This window comes from Rhinatrema bivittatum, chromosome 1 (assembly GCF_901001135.1).
Source record: "Rhinatrema bivittatum chromosome 1, aRhiBiv1.1, whole genome shotgun sequence".
NCBI lineage: Eukaryota > Metazoa > Chordata > Amphibia > Gymnophiona > Rhinatrematidae > Rhinatrema > Rhinatrema bivittatum.
Genome location: NC_042615.1, coordinates 388,204,409 through 388,222,757, shown reverse-complemented (window position 1 = coordinate 388,222,757; position 18,349 = coordinate 388,204,409). Strand labels below are relative to the sequence as shown.

The following is an 18,349-nucleotide window of genomic DNA, read 5'->3' as shown; positions in this document are numbered from 1 at the left end:
GTGACACACCGGTTGAGAAGTGCTGGTATAGATAACCCTGTAGTGACCCCAGCCTACCAGTATTTGCCTCCAGCAGATGGTGGATGTGCATCTCCCTTTGGGGATTGCTTTGAGCATTTTGAAAGGAGAAATTTGAAATTCTAAAGGTCTCCCAGTTGAGAATTCCTGAGGCGATTACCATGCCCCTCAGAAGTGTTCCTTGGTCCGGTAGCTGGGTTTCCTGGCGTGGATTTAGCTGTTAGTTCAGCTGACAGGCAGCAGGTGGCCAAGCTTGGCAGTGATGGCAGATGCCTTCTCCCTGTGCAGCTGGAGACAGTCTCTGTACTCAGCTGGTAAGCGCTGAGCTTAGGTAAGGTTTAAAAAAAAAAAAAAAGACAGGGGTTGCAGGACTTCTGCATTCTCCGTTCTTGGCATGCAGTACCGACATTCGCTCCCGGTGGGGTTGGGGAATTGGGTAACCTGTTGTATTGAGAGGCCCTCAATGGCTAGGCCCCGCACTTAAGCTTTTTTTCTTGAATGCTGCGTGGTAGGCTGCGACAGCTGTTTTTGCACGCTGTTGTGTGTGTTCTGCCCTCTATAGGACGTCTGTGAAGCACAGTGTGTCTGCTCCGCACATGCATTGTGCGCTCTGTTTTTGGGGATGCTTTTTATGCACACAAGTGTTTATGCTGTCTGACGCATGTTTACCACAGCGATGGCGCCGGTAAGCAAGAAGCCTAAGCGTCTTCCTATTTGTGTTGCCTGTCTTATTAGGGCTTCTCAGCTTGACCTGGCTTCTAACCGGTGTCAGTGCTGCTCAGGTGCTTAGGGAGAGTTGTTTTCCTTGGCTTTTGCTAAGCCTGGCTCTTCCCATTCTGATAAGGGGTTGGTCATGGCCTCGACTGGGGGGACACCAGATCTTGGTTCTCCTTTGAGTGGCTTCTCCATTGGTGAGGACAGTTCTGTAGGACCAGCTTCAGTTCCTTCTGGGCTTGGTCTGGAACTGGCTGCTTTTTCTTGGGTGGAATTTTTTTTTTTAAGACTTACAAGCCTTTCTTCAGGTGTGGTCCTCTGCTTCCCCTATTTCTGTCTGGTCGGACCCTCAGCCAGTGGCTGCTCCTTCTTCCAGTCTTTTATGCTTAAGCGCTAGGGCTCACCCTGGCTCCCTGTGGGTGTTCCTGACAGAAATCTGCATGGCACTGATGAGGTTGATCCAGATTCCCTGGAAAATGGGGGAAATTCCTACAGGGCTGGAACCGTATCGAATCATGTTTCAGCTCTTTAACAGAGATGAACTGCCAGCCCTGATTTCCCAGACCTTGAAACAGCTGGGTGTTCCTGGTTTGGATGCTTTGGATGCTATGTCAGAGCAGAGGAAGAATCCCATTTTGGTTTCCTTATGTAAAGCCTCTTTTCCCGGTGATGGATGTCATCCAGGAATTGATTGATCTTCAATGGGATGCCCCAGAGGCAAATTTTAGAGGGGGTCAGACATTTGAAGACCTGTACCCCTTGGATCCGGTTGTAAGAGTTGGTTTGCATTTTCCCAAAATGGATACTCTGGTATGTGCTATGTCTAAGCGGATGACTATCCCCGAGGAGGGAGGAGTAGCCTTGAAGGATGTACATGATAGAACGATTCAGGCTATTCTTAAGCAAGCCTTTGAGGCAGTGGCAATGAATTTACATATAACCTCCTGTTGCACCCCAATGGTGAGATCTTATCTGCTTGTCTTTCAGGAGCTTGTTTGGAGGGAATTCCAGAGCAGTTATGGAGCCTGCTGCTGCCTCTTTAGCAGACGCAGGCTGTGACTTGGTGCAGACCTTGGCCAGAGGAGTGGCTTCGGTGATAGCCAGGCATCAACTCTGGTTGCAAAATTGGTCAGCTGACACAGCTTCCAAAGTCACTTACCAAGATGACCTTTAAAGGCTCACTCTTGTTTGAGAGCGAGTTGAAGAAACTGGCCAGTAAGTGGGATGAATCTCCAGTGCCTCTGTTGTAGGAGGATAAGAAACAGTTACAGCACCCCTTTGGTATGAGAGGTTGTTTCTGAGGTTCCAGGTGTTTTCGTCCCTACAGAGGGATGCCCTTTCAGTGGACTTGTCCTCTCATCCCTGGCAGCCCAAGAGAAGAGTGGGCTCGGGTGGTGGACCTTCCGGAACTTCCCAATGAAGGTTTGCCAACCCACCTTCCGGAACAGGAAATAGGGGGACGTCTCTCTTTTATCAGAGATGGGTCAAGATCACGTCAGAGCAATGTGGGTCCTGGAGGTGATATTTCGCAGTATTCCTCGGGACATGTTCATGGTGTCCCCCTTGCCACTCCCCACAGAAGCAAGCAGTGGAGTTCACTCTTCAAAGGCTCCTCAGACTGAGGGCTCTGGTTCTGGTGCCCACGTCTCAAAATATGGGGGCGATATTCTATATATTGTGCCCAAGATGGAGGGCTCCTTTCATCCCATTTTGAATCTCGAGGGTCAACCATCACTTGAAAGTGACTAATTTTCGAGTGGAAACCTTATGCTCTGTAGTAATGGCGGTGCAGTCAGGGTAATTTCTGACCTCTTTGGATATGTCTGAGGCTTACCTTCATATTCCCATCTAATTAGAACACCAACACTTTCTATGCCTTGCAGTGTTTTGGGGGGTGGTGCCATTATCAGTTTTGGGTGCTGCCTTTTTGGTCTTACCCCTCCTCCCAGAACATTTTCCAAGATTATGGTGGTGGTAGTGTCAGCCTTGCGAAAAGAAGGAATCCTGGTGCACCTGTATTTGGACAAATGGCTGATTCGAGCCAAGTCTCCGGAAGAGAGCCACCTGGTGACACACAAGGTGATCTCCTTATTGCAGGAGCTCAGTTGGGTGGTGCACATGACCAACAGCGGTCTTCAACCATCCCAGTCGTTGGAGTATCTGGGGGTCCGGTTTGAGACCAGGACACAGTTTTCCTACCAGAAGTTTGGATCCAGAGACTGATGTTTCAAGTGCGTCAGTTGAACACCATACGCCCAACAATGTGGTCCTACCTACAGGTACGCTATTTGGCAGCTACCCAGGAAGTGGTGCCGTGGGCAAGGGTGCATAAGTGTTCTCTTTAGTGCTATCTTGTTGGAACCCGCAGTCTCAGGATTATGTGGCTCGGCTCCACTTGATGAAAATCTGCTCCTGCTGCCATTAGTGGCTGCCAGAGGATGATGTGAGAGCGGGAGTTCCCTTGTCCTCTCCGGCCTGGAGAGTCTCCACGGTTGGGGGGCTCACTGTCTGGAGTTATCAGCCCAGGGGCACTGGAATACCAAAATGACCTGCTGGAACACTAATCACCTGGAGGCCCGGGCAGTATGGCTGACATGCTTGCAGTTTAGCCACAGGCTGCGGAATCAAGTGGTTCATGTGATGTCTGTCAGTGCACCAACGGTGGCCTATATTAGTTGCCAGGGAGGAACCAAGAGCCAGCAAGTGTCACAGGAAATAGACCAGCTGATCTCTGCCTCTGACATTGCAGGAAAGACAACGTAAGAGCAGACTTTCTCACCAGAGAGAGTCTGGACGCAGGAGAGTAGGTGTTGTCAGCAGAGGCGTTTCAGCTGATTGTGGATCACTGGGCCCTTCTGTTCCTAGACCTGCTGGCAACTTCTCGAAATATATGGGTCCTTGTTTCTATGGTTGCAGGAGAGATCCGAGCTCCCTGGGAATAGATGCTTTCATATAGGTCTGGCTGGAAGATAGATTGCTTTATGCCTTTCCTCCATATCCCAAGATCGAAGGCCATATCTGAGAGCAAAATGTGTGTCTTAGACGCACACTTTTTTTTTTTTCCCATGCAGAGTGAATGAGTAATAGCCTCATTCACATGCATTTGAATGTGATGAGTGCTATTGCATTCACTCCGTGTCGGAGTGTGGGTTATACAATGCACTCGGCTGAGCACACTGTATTGCATCCGCCTCTAGGTGCGGATGATAGTGTTCCTGCTATTTGTTGGAAGACTCGTAAGTTACGTAACCAGCCCCTCAGTTTAGTAAATGTTCATTGTTTTGTCTGAGCTCAGTGTTCCCTAGTGGTTGGAAGCATAATTGGTTGATTGTTTATAATCAGTTTCTCTACATTCAGAGAATACTGGTGGGCTGATGTTGGGTCAGTGCTATATATCTGTGACAACAGCTTTTACTGTCTCAGTCTGCTGGTAGAAATGCATTACCATCTTGTGGGGATTAGCCTAACTTCATTAGAGGAAAGGAAATTATCCGGTAAATAGTAACTTCTCCTTCAGCATCTCCATTCATTTTCCTACCATTGAGGTGAAGCTAACATGCCTGTAGTTTCTAGCCTCTACCCCTCTTAAGAAGCGGGACCACCACTGCTCTTCAGACTGGCAACCCTGGTGCTGCCTTAGAAGAAGAAGGTCTCATGATTAGAGAGCATCAACCTGGTGCAGCAGGAAAGGATCCTGTAGCAAGGACCTGCTCTCCAGATGGTGCATTGTCCTTTCGCACATAGGAAATCTCCCCAAGGCCTACTGCCCAGGAGGGAAGGGTTAGATCGGCCGTCATAGTTGGTGATTCGATTAGTAATGTAGATAGCTGGGTTGGCTGGTGGGCGTGAGGATCGCCTGGTAACATGCCTACCTGGTGCGAAGGTGGTGGACCTCACGTGTCACCTAGATAGGATTTTAGACAGTGCTGGGTAGGAGCCGGCTGTCGTGGTACATGTGGGCACCAATGACATAGGAAAATGTGGGAGGGAGGTTCTGGAAGCCAAATTTAGGCTCTTAGGTAGAAAGCTTAAATCCAGAACCTCCAGGGTAGCATTCTTTGAAATGCTCCCTGTTCCACACGCAGGTCACCAGAGGCAGGCAGAGCTCAGGAGTTTCAATGCGTGGATGAGACGATGGTGCAAGGAAGAGGGATTCAGTTTTGTTAGGAACTGGAGAACCTTTTGGGGAAGGGGGGGAGTCTCTTCCAAAGGGATGGGCTCCACCTTAACCAGGGTGGAACCTGACTGGTGGCACTAACTTTTAAAAAGGAGAGAGAGCAGCTTTTAAACTAGAACAAAGGGGAAAGCTGACAGTCACTCAGCAGCGCATGGTTCGGAGAGAGGTATCTTCAAAGGATACTAATGATACATTAGAATTGGGGCATCCCGACAGTGAGGTTCCAATAATAAGAAAAGTAGTCCAAGTACCTGTAACTAAAAACTCACCTTAGCTAAAAAAAAAAAATTCTAACGTATCCCTATCAATTAAAAAGCAGAATTAAAATACAAGCAAAAAACACTTTGAAATGTTTGTATGCTAATGCCAGAAGTCTAAGAAGTAAGATGGGAGAATCAGAATGTATAGCAGTGAATGAGGACATAGACTTAATTGGCATCTCAGAGACATGGCGGAAGGAGGACAACCAATGGGACAGTGCTATACCGGGGTACAAACTATATCGCAATGACAGAGAGGAACATCTGGGAGTCGGGGTAGCGCTTTATGTCCGGGATGGCATAGAGTCCAACAGGATAAACATCCTGCATGAGACTAAATGCACAACTAAATCTTTATGGGTAGAAATCCCTTGTGTGTCGGGAAGACTACAGTGATAGGGGTATACTACCGTCCACCTGGTCAAGAGGGTGAGACGGACAGTGAAATGCTAAGAGAAATTAGGGAATCTAACCAAATGGTAGTGCGGTAATGGAGATTTCAATTACCATGAATTGGTGACGTGGTATCATACACTTTTAGTTGAACCGGAGAAAGCCAGTTCAAATTCCGTTCTTGAGCTATGCGGGGAGAGCTGGACAAAGAGTCAGCTTAATCTACGTCTCTGAAGCAGTGGACCGCGAAACGCGCGCGTCTGACTTCTGACTCTGACACTAGCTCAAGGGAAGTTATATCTCCTATATTTTAAGCAAAAATTCTTTAAAAAAAACAAAAAAATGAAGTACAAATCCTGAACGGGTTGGACCGCTGATTGAAGAATACCCATTAAAGTGCACAAACACAAGTATTAACTTGAATGCACAGTGAGTGGTATGATGGTCCCTAATTTAATATAGCTATTTCTACATTGAGTAAAAATTATTACAGCACTAGCAAACTAAAAGTGTATGATACCACGTCACCAATTTATGTTTATACAAATCGTGGGCTCACATAGAGATTTTATATATTAGATTTCAATTACCCCAGTATTGACTGGGTAAGTGTATCATCGGTACATGCTAGAGATATAAAGTCCTGGATGGAATAAATGACATTTTTTGGAGCATTTGGTTCAGGAACAGACAAGAGAGGGAGAAATTTTAGATCCTATTCTCAGTGGAGCACAGGATTTGGTGAGAGAGGTAACAGCGGTGGGGCCGCTTGGCAATACTGATCATAATATGATAAAATTTGAATTAACGACTGGAAGGGGACAGTAAGCAAATCCACGGCTCTCGTGCTAAACTTTCAAAAGGGAAACTTTGATAAAATGAGAAAAATAAAAAAAAAACTGAAAGGAGTAGCTACAAAGGTAAAAAGTGTGCAAGAGGCGTGGTCATTGTTAAAAAAATATCATTCTAGAAGCATAGCCCAGATGTATTCCACACATTAAGAAAGGTGGAAAGAAGGCAAAACAATTACTGGCATGGTTAAAAGGGGAGGTGAAAGAAGCTATTTTAGCCAAAAGATCTTCATTCAAAAATTGGAAGAAGGATCAAACAGAAGAAAATAGGTTAATGCATAAGCATTGGCAAGTTTAAATGTAAGACATAAGACAGGCTAAGAGAATTTGAAAAGAAGTTGGCCTTAGAGGCAAAAACTCATAGTAAAAACTTCTTCTTTTTTTTTTTTTTTTTAAATATAACCGAAGCAGAAAGCCTGTGAGGGAGTCAGTTGGACCGTTAATGATCAAGGGGTTAAAGGGGCACTTAGAGAAGATAAGGCCATCGCGGAAAGATTAAATGATTTTTTTGCTTCGGTGTTTACTGAAGAGGATGTTGGGGAGGTACCTGTGCCAGAGAAGGTTTTCATGGGTAATGATTCAGATGGACTGAACCAAATCACTGTGAACCTAGAAGATGTGGTAGGCCTGATTGACAAACTGAAGAATAGTAAATCACCTGGACTGGATGGTAATACACCCCAGAGTTCTGAAGGAACTCAAAAATGAAATTTCAGACCTATTGGTAAAAATGTGTAACCTATCATTAAAATCATCCATTGTACCTGAAGGCTGGAGGTTAGCTAATGTAACCCCAATATTTAAAAAGGGCTCCAGGGGCGATCCGGGAAACTACAGACCGGTTAGCCTGACTTCAGTGCCAGGAAAAATAGTGGAAAGTGTTCTAAATATCAAAATCACAGAACATTTAGAAAGACATAGTTTAATGGAAAAAAAAGTCAGCATGGCTTTACCCAAGGCAAGTCTTGCCTCACAAATCTGCTTTACTTTTTTGAAGGAGTTAATAAACATGTGGATAATGGTGAACCGGTAGATGTGCAAGGTGTTGCATATAGGGAAAAATAACCATTGCTGTAGATACACGATGTTAGGTTCCATATTAGGAGCTACCACCCAGGAAAAAGATCTAGGCATCATAGTGGATAATACTTTAAAATCGTCGGCTCAGTGTGCTGCAGCAGCCAAATAATTAAATAGAATGTTAGGAATTATTAAGAAGGGAATGGTTAATAGAACGGAAAATTTTATTTTTAACAGTTTTTTATACCGACCTTCATAGTAAATAACCATATCTGATCGGTTTACATTTAACAGAGGGTATAACTGAAGGAACAATTCAGGTAAACAATAAATAACCATAGATAGGAATAAGTCAAAGTTACAATCAACGGGAGTCAAGAACTTGGAAGCTTAAAAACAAGCTGGAAGGAAGATAAAGGCAAGTATATTAATTATGAAAGATATGATAGATAAAATGTCATAATGCCTCTATATCATTCCATGGTGAGACCACACCTTGAATACTGTGTACAATTCTGGTCGCCGCATCTCAAAAAAGATATAGTTGCGATGGAGAAGGTACAAAGAAGGGCAACCAAAATGATAAAGGGGATGGAACAGCTTCCCTATGAGGAAAGGCTGAAGAGGTTAGGGCTGTTCAGCTTGGAGAAGAGACGGCTGAGGGGGGATATGATAGAGGTCTTTAAGATCATGAGAGGTCTTGAACGAGTAGAAGTGACTCGCTTATTTACACTTTCGAATAATAGAAGGACTAGGGGGCATTCTATGAAGTTAGCAAGTAGCACATTTAAGACTAATCGGAGAAAATTCTTTTTCACTCAACGCACAATAAAGCTCTGGAATTTGTTGCCAGAAGATGTGGTTAGTGCATTTGGTGTAGCTGGGTTCAAAAAAGGTTTGGATAAGTTCTTGGAGGAGAAGTCCATTAATGGCTATTAATCAATTTTACTTAGGGAATAGCCACTGCTATTAGTGTTTGGGTAATTGCCAGGTTCTTGTGGCCTGGTTTTAGCCTCTGTTGGAAACAGGATGCTGGGCTTGATGGACCCTTGGTCTGACCCAGCATGGCAATTTCTTATGTTCTTATGTAGTATACTTGGATTTTCAGAAGGCATTTGACAAAGTTCCTCATGTTAGGCTTCTAGGAAAAGTAAAGTCATGGGATAGGTGGCAATGTCCTTTCGTGGATTACAAACTGGCTAAAAGACAGGAAACAAAGGGTAGGATTAAATGGACAATTTTCTCAGTGGAAGGGAGTGGGCAGTGAGTGCCTCAAGGATCTGTATTGGGACCCTTTTCAATATATTTTATAAATGATCTGGAAAGAAATACGAGTGGGGTAATCAAATTTGCAGATACAGAATTGTTCAAAGTAGTTAAATTACAAGCAGATTGTGATAAATTTCAGGAAGACCTTGTGAGAGTGGAAAATTGGGCATCAAAATGGCAGACAAAATTTAGTGTGGATAAGTGCAAGGTGATGCATATAGGGAAAAATAACCCATGCTATATTTACACAATTTTAGGTTCTATATTAGGAGCTATCACCCAAGAAAGAGATCTAGGCATCAGGGTGGATAACACATTGAAATCGTCAGTTCAGTGTGCTGCGGCAGTCAAAAAAGCAAACAGAATGTTGGGAATTATTAGAAAGGGAATGGTGAATAAAACGGAAAATGTCATAATGCCTCTGTATCGCTCCATAGTGAGACCACACCTTGAATACTGTGTACAATTCTGGTCGCCGCATCTCAAAAAAGATATAGTTGCGATGGAGAAGGTACAGAGAAGGGCGACCAAAATGATAAGGGGAATGGAACAGCTCCCCTATGAGGAAAGACTAAAGAGGTTAGGACTTTTTAGCTTGGAGAAGAGACGGATGAGGGGAGGATATGATAGAGATGTTTAAAATCATGAGAGGTCTAGAACAGGTAGATGGAATTACTCTTTCACATAATAGACTAGGGGACACTCCATGAAGTTAGCATGTAGCACATATAAAACTAATCAGAGAAAGTTCTTTTTCACTCAATGTATAATTAAACTCTGGAATTTGTTGCCAGAGGATGTGCTTAGTGCAGTTTAAAAAAGGATTGGATAAGTTCTTGGAGGAGAAGTCCATTACCTGCTACTAATTAAGTTGATTTAGAAAATAGCCACTGCTATTACTAGCAACAGTATCATGGAATAGACTTAGTAGTTAGGTACTTGCCAGGTTCTTATGGCCTGGATTGGCCACTGTTGGAAACAGGATGCTGGGCTTGATGGACCTTGGTCTGACCCAGTATGGCATGTTCTTAATCTTGTGGCATCACTCCTATTTTTAGGGATCTATTGAACAGGTCTTTCAGTGGACCTGCCAGGAAGTCTACAGCACAGACAGCTGAAGACTGCACCTTTATCAGAACCCCATGCAGGTGTTGACACTATAAAGAATGAATACAGCAGGGCCAACTGAAGAGCAGATCTTCATCAGAGCCTCCATGCAGACATCATACTAATACACATAATGCATGAATAGCACAGACAACTGATAAGAACATAAGAAAATGCCATATTGGGTCAGACCAAGGGTCCATCAAGCCCAGCATCCTGTTTCCAACAGAGGCTAAAACTAGGCCACAAGAACCTGGCAATTACCCAAAAACTAAGTCTATTCCATGTTACCATTGCTAATGGCAGTGGCTATTCTCTAAGCGAACTTAATAGCAGGTAATGGACTTCTCCTCCAAGAACTTAACCAATCCTTTTTTAAACACAGCTATCCTAACTGCACTAACCACATCCTCTGGCAACAAATTCCAGAGTTTAATTGTGCGTTGAGTAAAAAAGAACTTTTTCCTATTAGATGATGAGCAGATCTTCATCATCATTGCCCTATGAAGGGTTAATCGTGATGTATGGAAAATGTGAGCACAGCACAGACCTCGGTGAAGCTGATCTTCATCATGTCTCCATGCAGGTGTCGCGCTGATACAAGTAAAGCTTGAACATAGCACAGACAGCTGAAGAGCTGGTAGTCTTCAGAGCCCCCAACAGGCATCAAATGTATTAATGAAAAGCATGAATGCAGCACAGAGGGCTTAAGAGCTGCATGCAAGCATCGCAGCAATTCATAAAATGTGTGATTTATTACACATACAGCCAAAGAGTTAGGCTTGGGAGAGAATGCAGTGCCTAAAGCCAAATTGCTACTCTGTGTTTGTGGCACTCCTTACTGTAAGTAAAGAGAATATTCTGCCTATCTCCTCAGGTCCCCAGAGGCGCAGTGCACCAGTGAGGAGGCGGAGGTACCGACCTGGGACCCGGGCACTGATGGAGATCCGGAAGTACCAGCGCTCCACTGAGCTTCTTCTACGGAAACAGCCTTTCTCCAGGCTGGTAAGAGGTGCTCTCTAGCTGTCTTTCTCTCTCTCTGGGGTTGTCATTTCTCTTCACTGAGGGGGATATATCCATGAAATCTCATGGATAATCTCCTCATGATCAACCCATTCCTCTATTTCAGGTGCGGGAAATCACTGTCTCACTCTCCCGTGGCTACGCATATTCTTGGCAGTCTATGGCCCTGCTGGCCCTGCAGGAGGTAAGAGGGTCACCCCAGAAAGCAATCGTATCTATGAAAAGCAGGGTGGATTCCTGTACAGCTGTAGGCCAGGATCCCTTTTTGCTTTCTTGGCTCATTGGTTGCATAGATAGCTGTAATGATTAATTGTTCTTTCATTACTGCTATCTGTTGTGGGCACAGTCTTTCTCCCCCTGCCCCATTAACATACTGATAAATAAGCACCCTCAGCTCTATCTCTTTCAGCCATACTCGCTACTTTTCTCACATCCCTCTCCAGGCCGCAGAAGCCTTCATGGTCCGTCTCTTTGAAGACGCCTACCTGTGCGCCTTCCATGCCAAACGAGTCACCCTGTTCAAGCAGGACATCCAGCTGGCCCGGCGCATCCGTGGTATCCACGACGGTCTTGGCTGACGCTTGCAAGACTCCAGAAGATTTTATTTATTTTACCCACAGGGGCTGTGTCAGTACAACGCTGCCGGTGTTTGTGGACTGCCTTTTATCACTGTATTATGATTGTTCATTCGCCCCTCAGCAGATCCCTGTTCCCCCTTTCCTTAGCAACCCTAAGCTGCTGGTTAACAAATGACTCCATGATAAATTGTCACTTGTTGTGTGGTTGTTTTTGAGACTTCAAGCTCAGAACTCGCTGCATTTCCTTGACTGAAATTTGTTACCTTTCCTAGCTGCAAGACACATAGATTCAGGATCAGTGGGTTATGCACCTCTACCAGCAGATTGAGACTGGGCAAACTGACATCACAGTATATATTCTCCTGTATTCTCTGTCTCCAGCAGATGGTGAATGTGCATCTCCCTACTGGGGATTGCTTCAAATTTTAGAGGAGAAATAATAAGAAAATTAATTTGCCCTGTTCTCCTGCAGTGGTCCCAAATGGTCCCTCTACCAGTTAAGAATTCCTGAGGTAAGTTCCATGGTTCCTCAGATTGAATGCCTTGGGCTGGCTTTCTCAGCTACCATGGACTTAGCTGCTTAAGGTAGCAGGTGCAGGAAGTAGAGCATGGTGATGGTATATGCCCTCTCCCCCTGCAGCTGGAGACAGTCTCTGTGCACCATTCCAACATTCGCTCCCGCTCCCTTGGGAGGTTCAAGGACTTGAGCTAGGCCCTGCTGTTAGGCTTTCCTTTTGTGTGGTAGGCCGTGGCGGCGTTTTCACTTTTTTTTTTTTTCCCCTCCTGTGTGTTCGGCTGCCCTCTTAAGGACCATAGGTGTGTGCAAGTGTGTCCAGCTTTGCGTCCAAGTTGCATGCCCAAAAGAAACCGGGTGCACAGTCTGGGACACATTGTGCACTTATTTGGTGTGGTGAAAATCACCTAGTTTGCAACACCTAAATTTTGTGCTTCTAAATTTTTGCAGCAGGAATTCAGCTGGATCCACACTTTCAGTCATGTGGTAAGCGTACTGACGGACTAATGGCGCCTGTGACTAAGAAACCTAAGCACCTTTCCCTTTGTGCCATCATATTTGGGCATCTCCGCCTGGAGTGCTCTCTAACGTCTGCCAGTGCTGCTTAGAGGCTCAGGGAGAATTATCTTCCTCTGATTTTACTAAGCCTGGTTCTTCCCAGTCTGATGAGGGCCTAGGCAAGGACAAGTCAGGAACGATGCCTGACCTTGAAACTCCCTTAACTGGTTCATCAGTGGGGGAAGGTGGCTCAGTGAGTGCAGCACAGGTGCCTCCTGCTTTTGACATGGATCCTTCTGCCTTTTCTTGGGTAGAATTTTTTTCAAGGATTACAATCCTTTCTTCAGGCGCAGTCCTTTTCCCTGTCTAATCCTGTCAGGTCAGAATTGCAGGTGGTGGCCTCTCACTCATCCGATAATACTGTTAAGCACTGAAATACACCTAGATTGGCTGCAGGTCTTCCTGATAGAAATCAGGAAGGCACTGATGATGAGGCTGATCCTGACTCTCTGGAGGATGTGGAAATTCCTCTGGGACTGGAACCGTATATGACTATGTTGCAGTTCTTTCATAGAGGTGAACTGCAGGCCCTGATTTCCCAGACATTAAAGATGCTGGGAATACCCGGGGCTGCTTCCATGTCTGAGTCAAAAATCCCATTTTGGTTTCTTTGCGCAAAACCTCTTGTTTTTCTCTGTTATGGAGGCCATTAAAGAAATGACTGATTTTGAGTGGTGTGCTCCGGAGGCTAATTTCAAAGGAGGTCTGGATTTGGAAGGCCTGTACCCCTCTGGATCCAGTGGTGAGAGAGCATTTGCGTTTTCGGAAAGTAGATGTGCTTGTCTGTCATCTCCAAGCGGACTACTATCCCTGTGGAGGGAGGAGCAACCTTGAAGGATGTGCATTATAGAAGGATTGAGGTCGTTCTTAAGCAGGCATTTGAAGCAGTGGCAATGACCTTTGAGATAGCTTCTTGTTGTTCCCTAGTAGCTTGCTCTTCTTTGCTTCTCTCTTAGGAGGTTAATGATTCTGGAGTGAATTCTACGGCAGTTACAGAGCCAGAAGACGCCTTTTTGGCAGTTAGGGGCTGCAATTTGGTCTGTGCATCAGCCAGAGGGGTGGCTTTGGTGATAGCAGCCAGGAATCAGTTATGGCTGAGAAATTGGTCGGCTGATTCAACCTCCAAGGCTGTCCTTAAAAATTGCCCTTTAAAGACCCGCTCTTCTTTGGGAGCGAGTTGGAGAAACTGGCCAATAAGTGGGGTGAATCACCGGTTCTCGAAGGATAAGAAGCAGATGCCGCGTGCCTTTGGCATGAGAGGCTGTGCTAGGGGATCCAAGCATTTTCAACCCCTCAAAGGAGCGACCTTTCAGAGGACCTTTTTGTAGGTCTCAGTCCTTTTGTTCCAGACAGCCCAGATGGGGCAAGGGCTTGGGCTGTGGAACCTCCAGAGCCTCCCAATGAAGGTTTGCCGACCCAGATCCTGGAACAGGAGATGGGGGGGGGGGGGGGGGGTTCTCTCTTATCAGAGGTATGTTGAAGTAACGGCAGACCAGTGGGTCCTGGAGGTGATACTAGAGGGACATGCGCTGGAGTTTCGTGGTGTTCTCCAAGATGTGTCCATGGTGTCTCCCCACAGAAGAAGCAGGCAATGGAATCAAGGCTCCTCAATCTGAGGGCTGTGGTTCCAGTGCCCACATCTTAAGAAAATATGGGTCTATATTCCATTTATTTCATTGTGCCCAAGAAGGGCTCTCTTCGTCCCATCCTATATCTCAAAGGGGCCAACCATCATGGGCTGGTGACTCATTTTTGCATGGAAACCTTGCGCAGTGTGATAATGGCAGTGCAATCTGGGGAATGTCTGGCCTTTCTGGATCTTTCCGAGGCTTAACTTCATATTCCCATTTGATTGGAACACCAGTGTTTTCTGCGTTTCACAGTGCTGGGGTGTCATCAGTTTTGGGTGCTGCCTTTTGGTCTGGGTACTGCTCCTAGAACGTTTTCCAAGGTTATGGTGGTGGTGTGGCAGAGTTGAGAGAGGATGGGATCCTGGTACACCCATATTTGGATGACTGGCTGATTTGGGCCAAGTCTTTGGAAGTGAGCTGTGGGGTGAGCCACAAGATGATCTCCATGTTGGAGGAGCTCAGTTGGGTGGTGAATCTAGCAAAGAACAGTCTTCAGCCATCTCAGTCATTGGCGTATCGGGATGTTCAGTTCGACATGAAGCAGGGCAAGGTTTTCCTGCCAGAAGCTCGTATTCAGAAGTTGATGACATGGGTGCGTCTCTTGATGAACACTATACATGCGCCTGTGTAGTCCTAGCTGCAGGTATTCAGTTTGATGGCGGCAACCCTGGAGGTGGTGCCATGAGTGAGAGTGCATATGTCCTTTCAGCACTCTTGTTGGAGCCCCCAGTCTCTGGACTATTCGATTTGGCTCCACCTGCTGACAGAGGTCTGCTCTCACCTACAGTGGTGGTTGCAAGCAGGTCATCTAAGAACGAGCGTTTCCCTAAAATTGCTGGACTGGTTAGTACTCATGTCAGATGCGAGCCTCCAGGGTTGGGGGGGTACACTGTTGAAGTAACAGCGCAAGGGCACTGGAGTACAGAAGAGTCTCTCTGGAGCATCAATTGACTGGAAGCCCAGGCGGTCTGGTTGGCATGCTTACTGTTCAGTGGCAGGCTGCAGGGTTGTGTGGTCCGGGTAATGTCATACAATGCAACAACAGAGGCTTACATTATTTGACAGGGAGCAACCAAGAAGCCAGCAAGTGTCACAGGAAATAGATCAATGTATGGGATGGGTGGAGGTGCATCTTCCGATCTTGGCCTCGCACATTCCAGGAAAATACAATGGAATAGCAGACTTTCTCAGGAGGGAGAGTCTGTACCCAGGAGAATTGGTAGTGGCCGAATGAGGCGTGTCCGCTGATAGTGGATCGCTGGGCCCTTCCATTCTTAGATCTGCTGGTGGCTTAGGTTCCTCGATTCTTCAGTTATAGGAGAGATTTGGAAGTCTTTGGGTATCTATGCTCTTGTGCAGGACTAGCCGGAGGACAAGCTACTGTATGCCTTTCCCCCTTGGTCCTGGTTGGGCAGAATAGTTCGGAGGGTCAAGTGTCAGAGGGATGGTGCTTTGGTGGCACCAGATTGGCCCAGGAGACCCTGGTGTGCAGATCTGTGAAGGCTCCCAGTAGACTCGCCCCTCCAGTTTTCAGTGCACATGAATCTGTGGCCGGGACCTGTTCTTCACAAAGATTTGACTCTCTTCATCTTGAAAGGGCTCGCTTCCTGAAGCGTGGATGTACTACTGTGGTGGTTGCCACCTTACTACAACCAAGGAAGTTCTCCACTTTTTTAGCCTATATGTGGGTTTGGCAAGTATTTGAGTCTTGGTGTGAAGATCAAGGCGTGATTCCTCATTCAGTTAAGATCCTGCTTATTTTGGAACTTTTACAGGATGGATTGAATAAAGGTTTGGCCCTTAATTCTTTAATGGTACAGGTAGTGGCTCTTGCCTATTTCAGGGGACCATGAATGATAAATCCTTATCGGCTCATCCAGATGTGGGCAATTTCTTGAGAGGTGTGAATCATCTTCGTCCTCTCTTGCAGTTACCGGTACACTTGTGGAGTCTTAATCTGGTTTTGAATGTTTTGGCGGATTGTACTTTTTGGTCTTGCAATTACTGACCATGAAAACTGGTGTTTCTGGTGGCAATATGTTCTGCGTGTCAAATTTCTGAGCTGCAGAGATTTGTCTTGCTGGGAGCTTTCTTCGTGTGACTCCAGGGGCGTCTACGGCTACGTACTGTTCCTTCTTTTTTTGCCAAGTGGTCTCAGGTTTTCAATTGAATCAGTCCATTCCCCTGCCATCTCTGGAGAGGGAGCAAAATGCAGAGGAATATCGCTTGTTTCAGCACTTGGATGTCAAGAGACATGGGAAGTATCTGGAGGTTTCTAAACCTTTCTGAAAGATGTATCACCTATTTGTCCTTCACGGTGGAGGTAAATGGGGCAAGCCAGCTTTGCGGGCTACAACAGCTCACTGGAGTAAGGAGATAGTAACGGTTGCATATTATGGATGCTGAAAAACCTTTGCCTACTCAGGTTAGTGTTCAGTCAGCGTCCTGGGCAGGGGTACGATTGTCTCCCGTTGACATTTGCTGAGCTGTGATGTGGTCTTTACACACCTTTTTCCAGGTATTATTGTCTGGATTTGCAGGCTCAGGAGGAGACAGCCTCTGCATATGCAGTTTTGACTAGAAAATGGGCAGCCTTCTGCCCTATCAGACAGTAGCTTGGGTACATCCCACTGGTCCTGAATCAATCTGTCTGGGTGCTAGAAGTGAGAAACTACTACTTAGCTGATAATGTTTTCCTTAAACCAGACAGATGGATTCAACTTCCTGCCCTTGGCTCCTGAATAATTATGGTCCTTCTGAGTGGCTACCAGCTCCAGGCGTTACTGGCAAGTGTTAGTCCAGTCCCTAGCCTAATTTTAATGACTAGTTCAGTGTTTCCTGTTGGTTGAGCACTGAAATGGCTATCTGTTATTAATCAAGTGTTTGCTAGTCTGTTCACAGTTGGCTTTTGAAGAGCATACTGCAGGCTGATGTCACTGTAGGAGTATATATACTGTGACCTCAAGTTTGCTCAGTCTCCATCTGCTGGTAGAGATGCATAACCTACTGCTCCTGAATCTGTCAGTCTGATTTAAGGAAAATCAGGTAAGCAGTAATTTCTCATTTATTACATACCTGGGAATCATACAGAGACACTGGAAGAGAAAACTCTGGAGTCAGGTTGGGAGTAGGCGGTTGGTTGCGCATTTATTTTGTATGGAATGATATGTTTTGTCTTTGGAGATCATGAAATCTTGTGCTGTCTATGCCAGACTAAAAACATATCCTGAACTTTGGGCTCCTGTGCCGCTCTACAGTACCTTTTTAACCAGTGAGCTGAGGGGCAGCAGGTTCCTTTAGGGATCACTTATCACTGGGGGTGCATGTATGTAAAAGAGCAACATTTATCACCTATGTGGGGGGAGTATATTAAAGAACTGTTTGTCCCCCTTCCCTTGTGCCCTACTCAATCATCTGCTGTAAATAATTGGAAGTTTACCTAGTTTAAATTTTGTATTATATACTTTTTATACAGAATTATTAATAAAGATGAAAGCCGTTTGCTTCAAATGCTCATCGTATGTCTTTAATTTTGAGTGCGAAAACTGTTTTTTGGTTTGTTTTTTTTTGTCTTGCCAACACGATGAAAATGCATCCTGAGCTTTGAGCTCCAGTGCCTCATTGTAGTAAGTATGAGTGTAAACTGCAACTAGACAGGAGCTATATCATGGGGGTTTGTATCTGAACTTTTTTGGCATTTAAGTGAAAGCTCTCTTGTGTTGCCCAGAAAATTCAAGATTTGGGGGGGTGGCCTTTGAGTGACCAGTGCCTGAGGGCATTGTGCCAGCTACTGTCTGCATGGCATTGACTGAATTCTCCCAGAGGTCGGCATTTTGTTTCTGTGCACCACCACCTCGGGCTGCTTTTAAAGGAAGCATAGAAGAGGAGGAATCAGGGCTTGAAATGAGCTTAATGAATGTCTGTTTAGCTTTACTTTCTCATTTTCCCTCTGAGACCATAAAACATTTTAAAACCACCCCTGCTGCAGGAGAAGCAATCTGAGGGCTGTAAATAAAAAAGAACCGTGTGTACCTGCTTTCCCATGCCATCTATGAGTCAGATCATGTGTGAGCATTGGAAGCTGGATATGAAAGTAGCAGGAAGGTTTTTGTTTCTGTGTGGCAGCTGAGGAAGTGGTAGACCAACTCAATCCTCCACCTCCCTCCCCACGGACAAATTATTTTTACCATGGTTTGCCTGACCCAGAGAAAGTAATCCCTCTCCCTCACTTCTGGC

At 45.6% G+C, this 18,349-nt stretch overlaps 1 protein-coding gene across 1 annotated transcript in view; it reads left to right on the top strand.

Moving 5' to 3' along the window:
- Window positions 1-17,622, top strand: part of LOC115091354 (histone H3-like centromeric protein A) — a 33,849-nt gene extending 16,227 nt beyond the window's left edge. Inside the window, exons 2-4 of the mRNA XM_029601630.1 lie at window positions 10,687-10,814; window positions 10,939-11,016; window positions 11,276-17,622. Of these exons, the coding sequence (XP_029457490.1) occupies window positions 10,687-10,814; window positions 10,939-11,016; window positions 11,276-11,410 (341 nt within the window). The 3' untranslated portion in view covers window positions 11,411-17,622. The remainder of the gene's footprint in view (window positions 1-10,686; window positions 10,815-10,938; window positions 11,017-11,275) is intronic.
- Window positions 17,623-18,349: the final 727 nt, after the last annotated feature.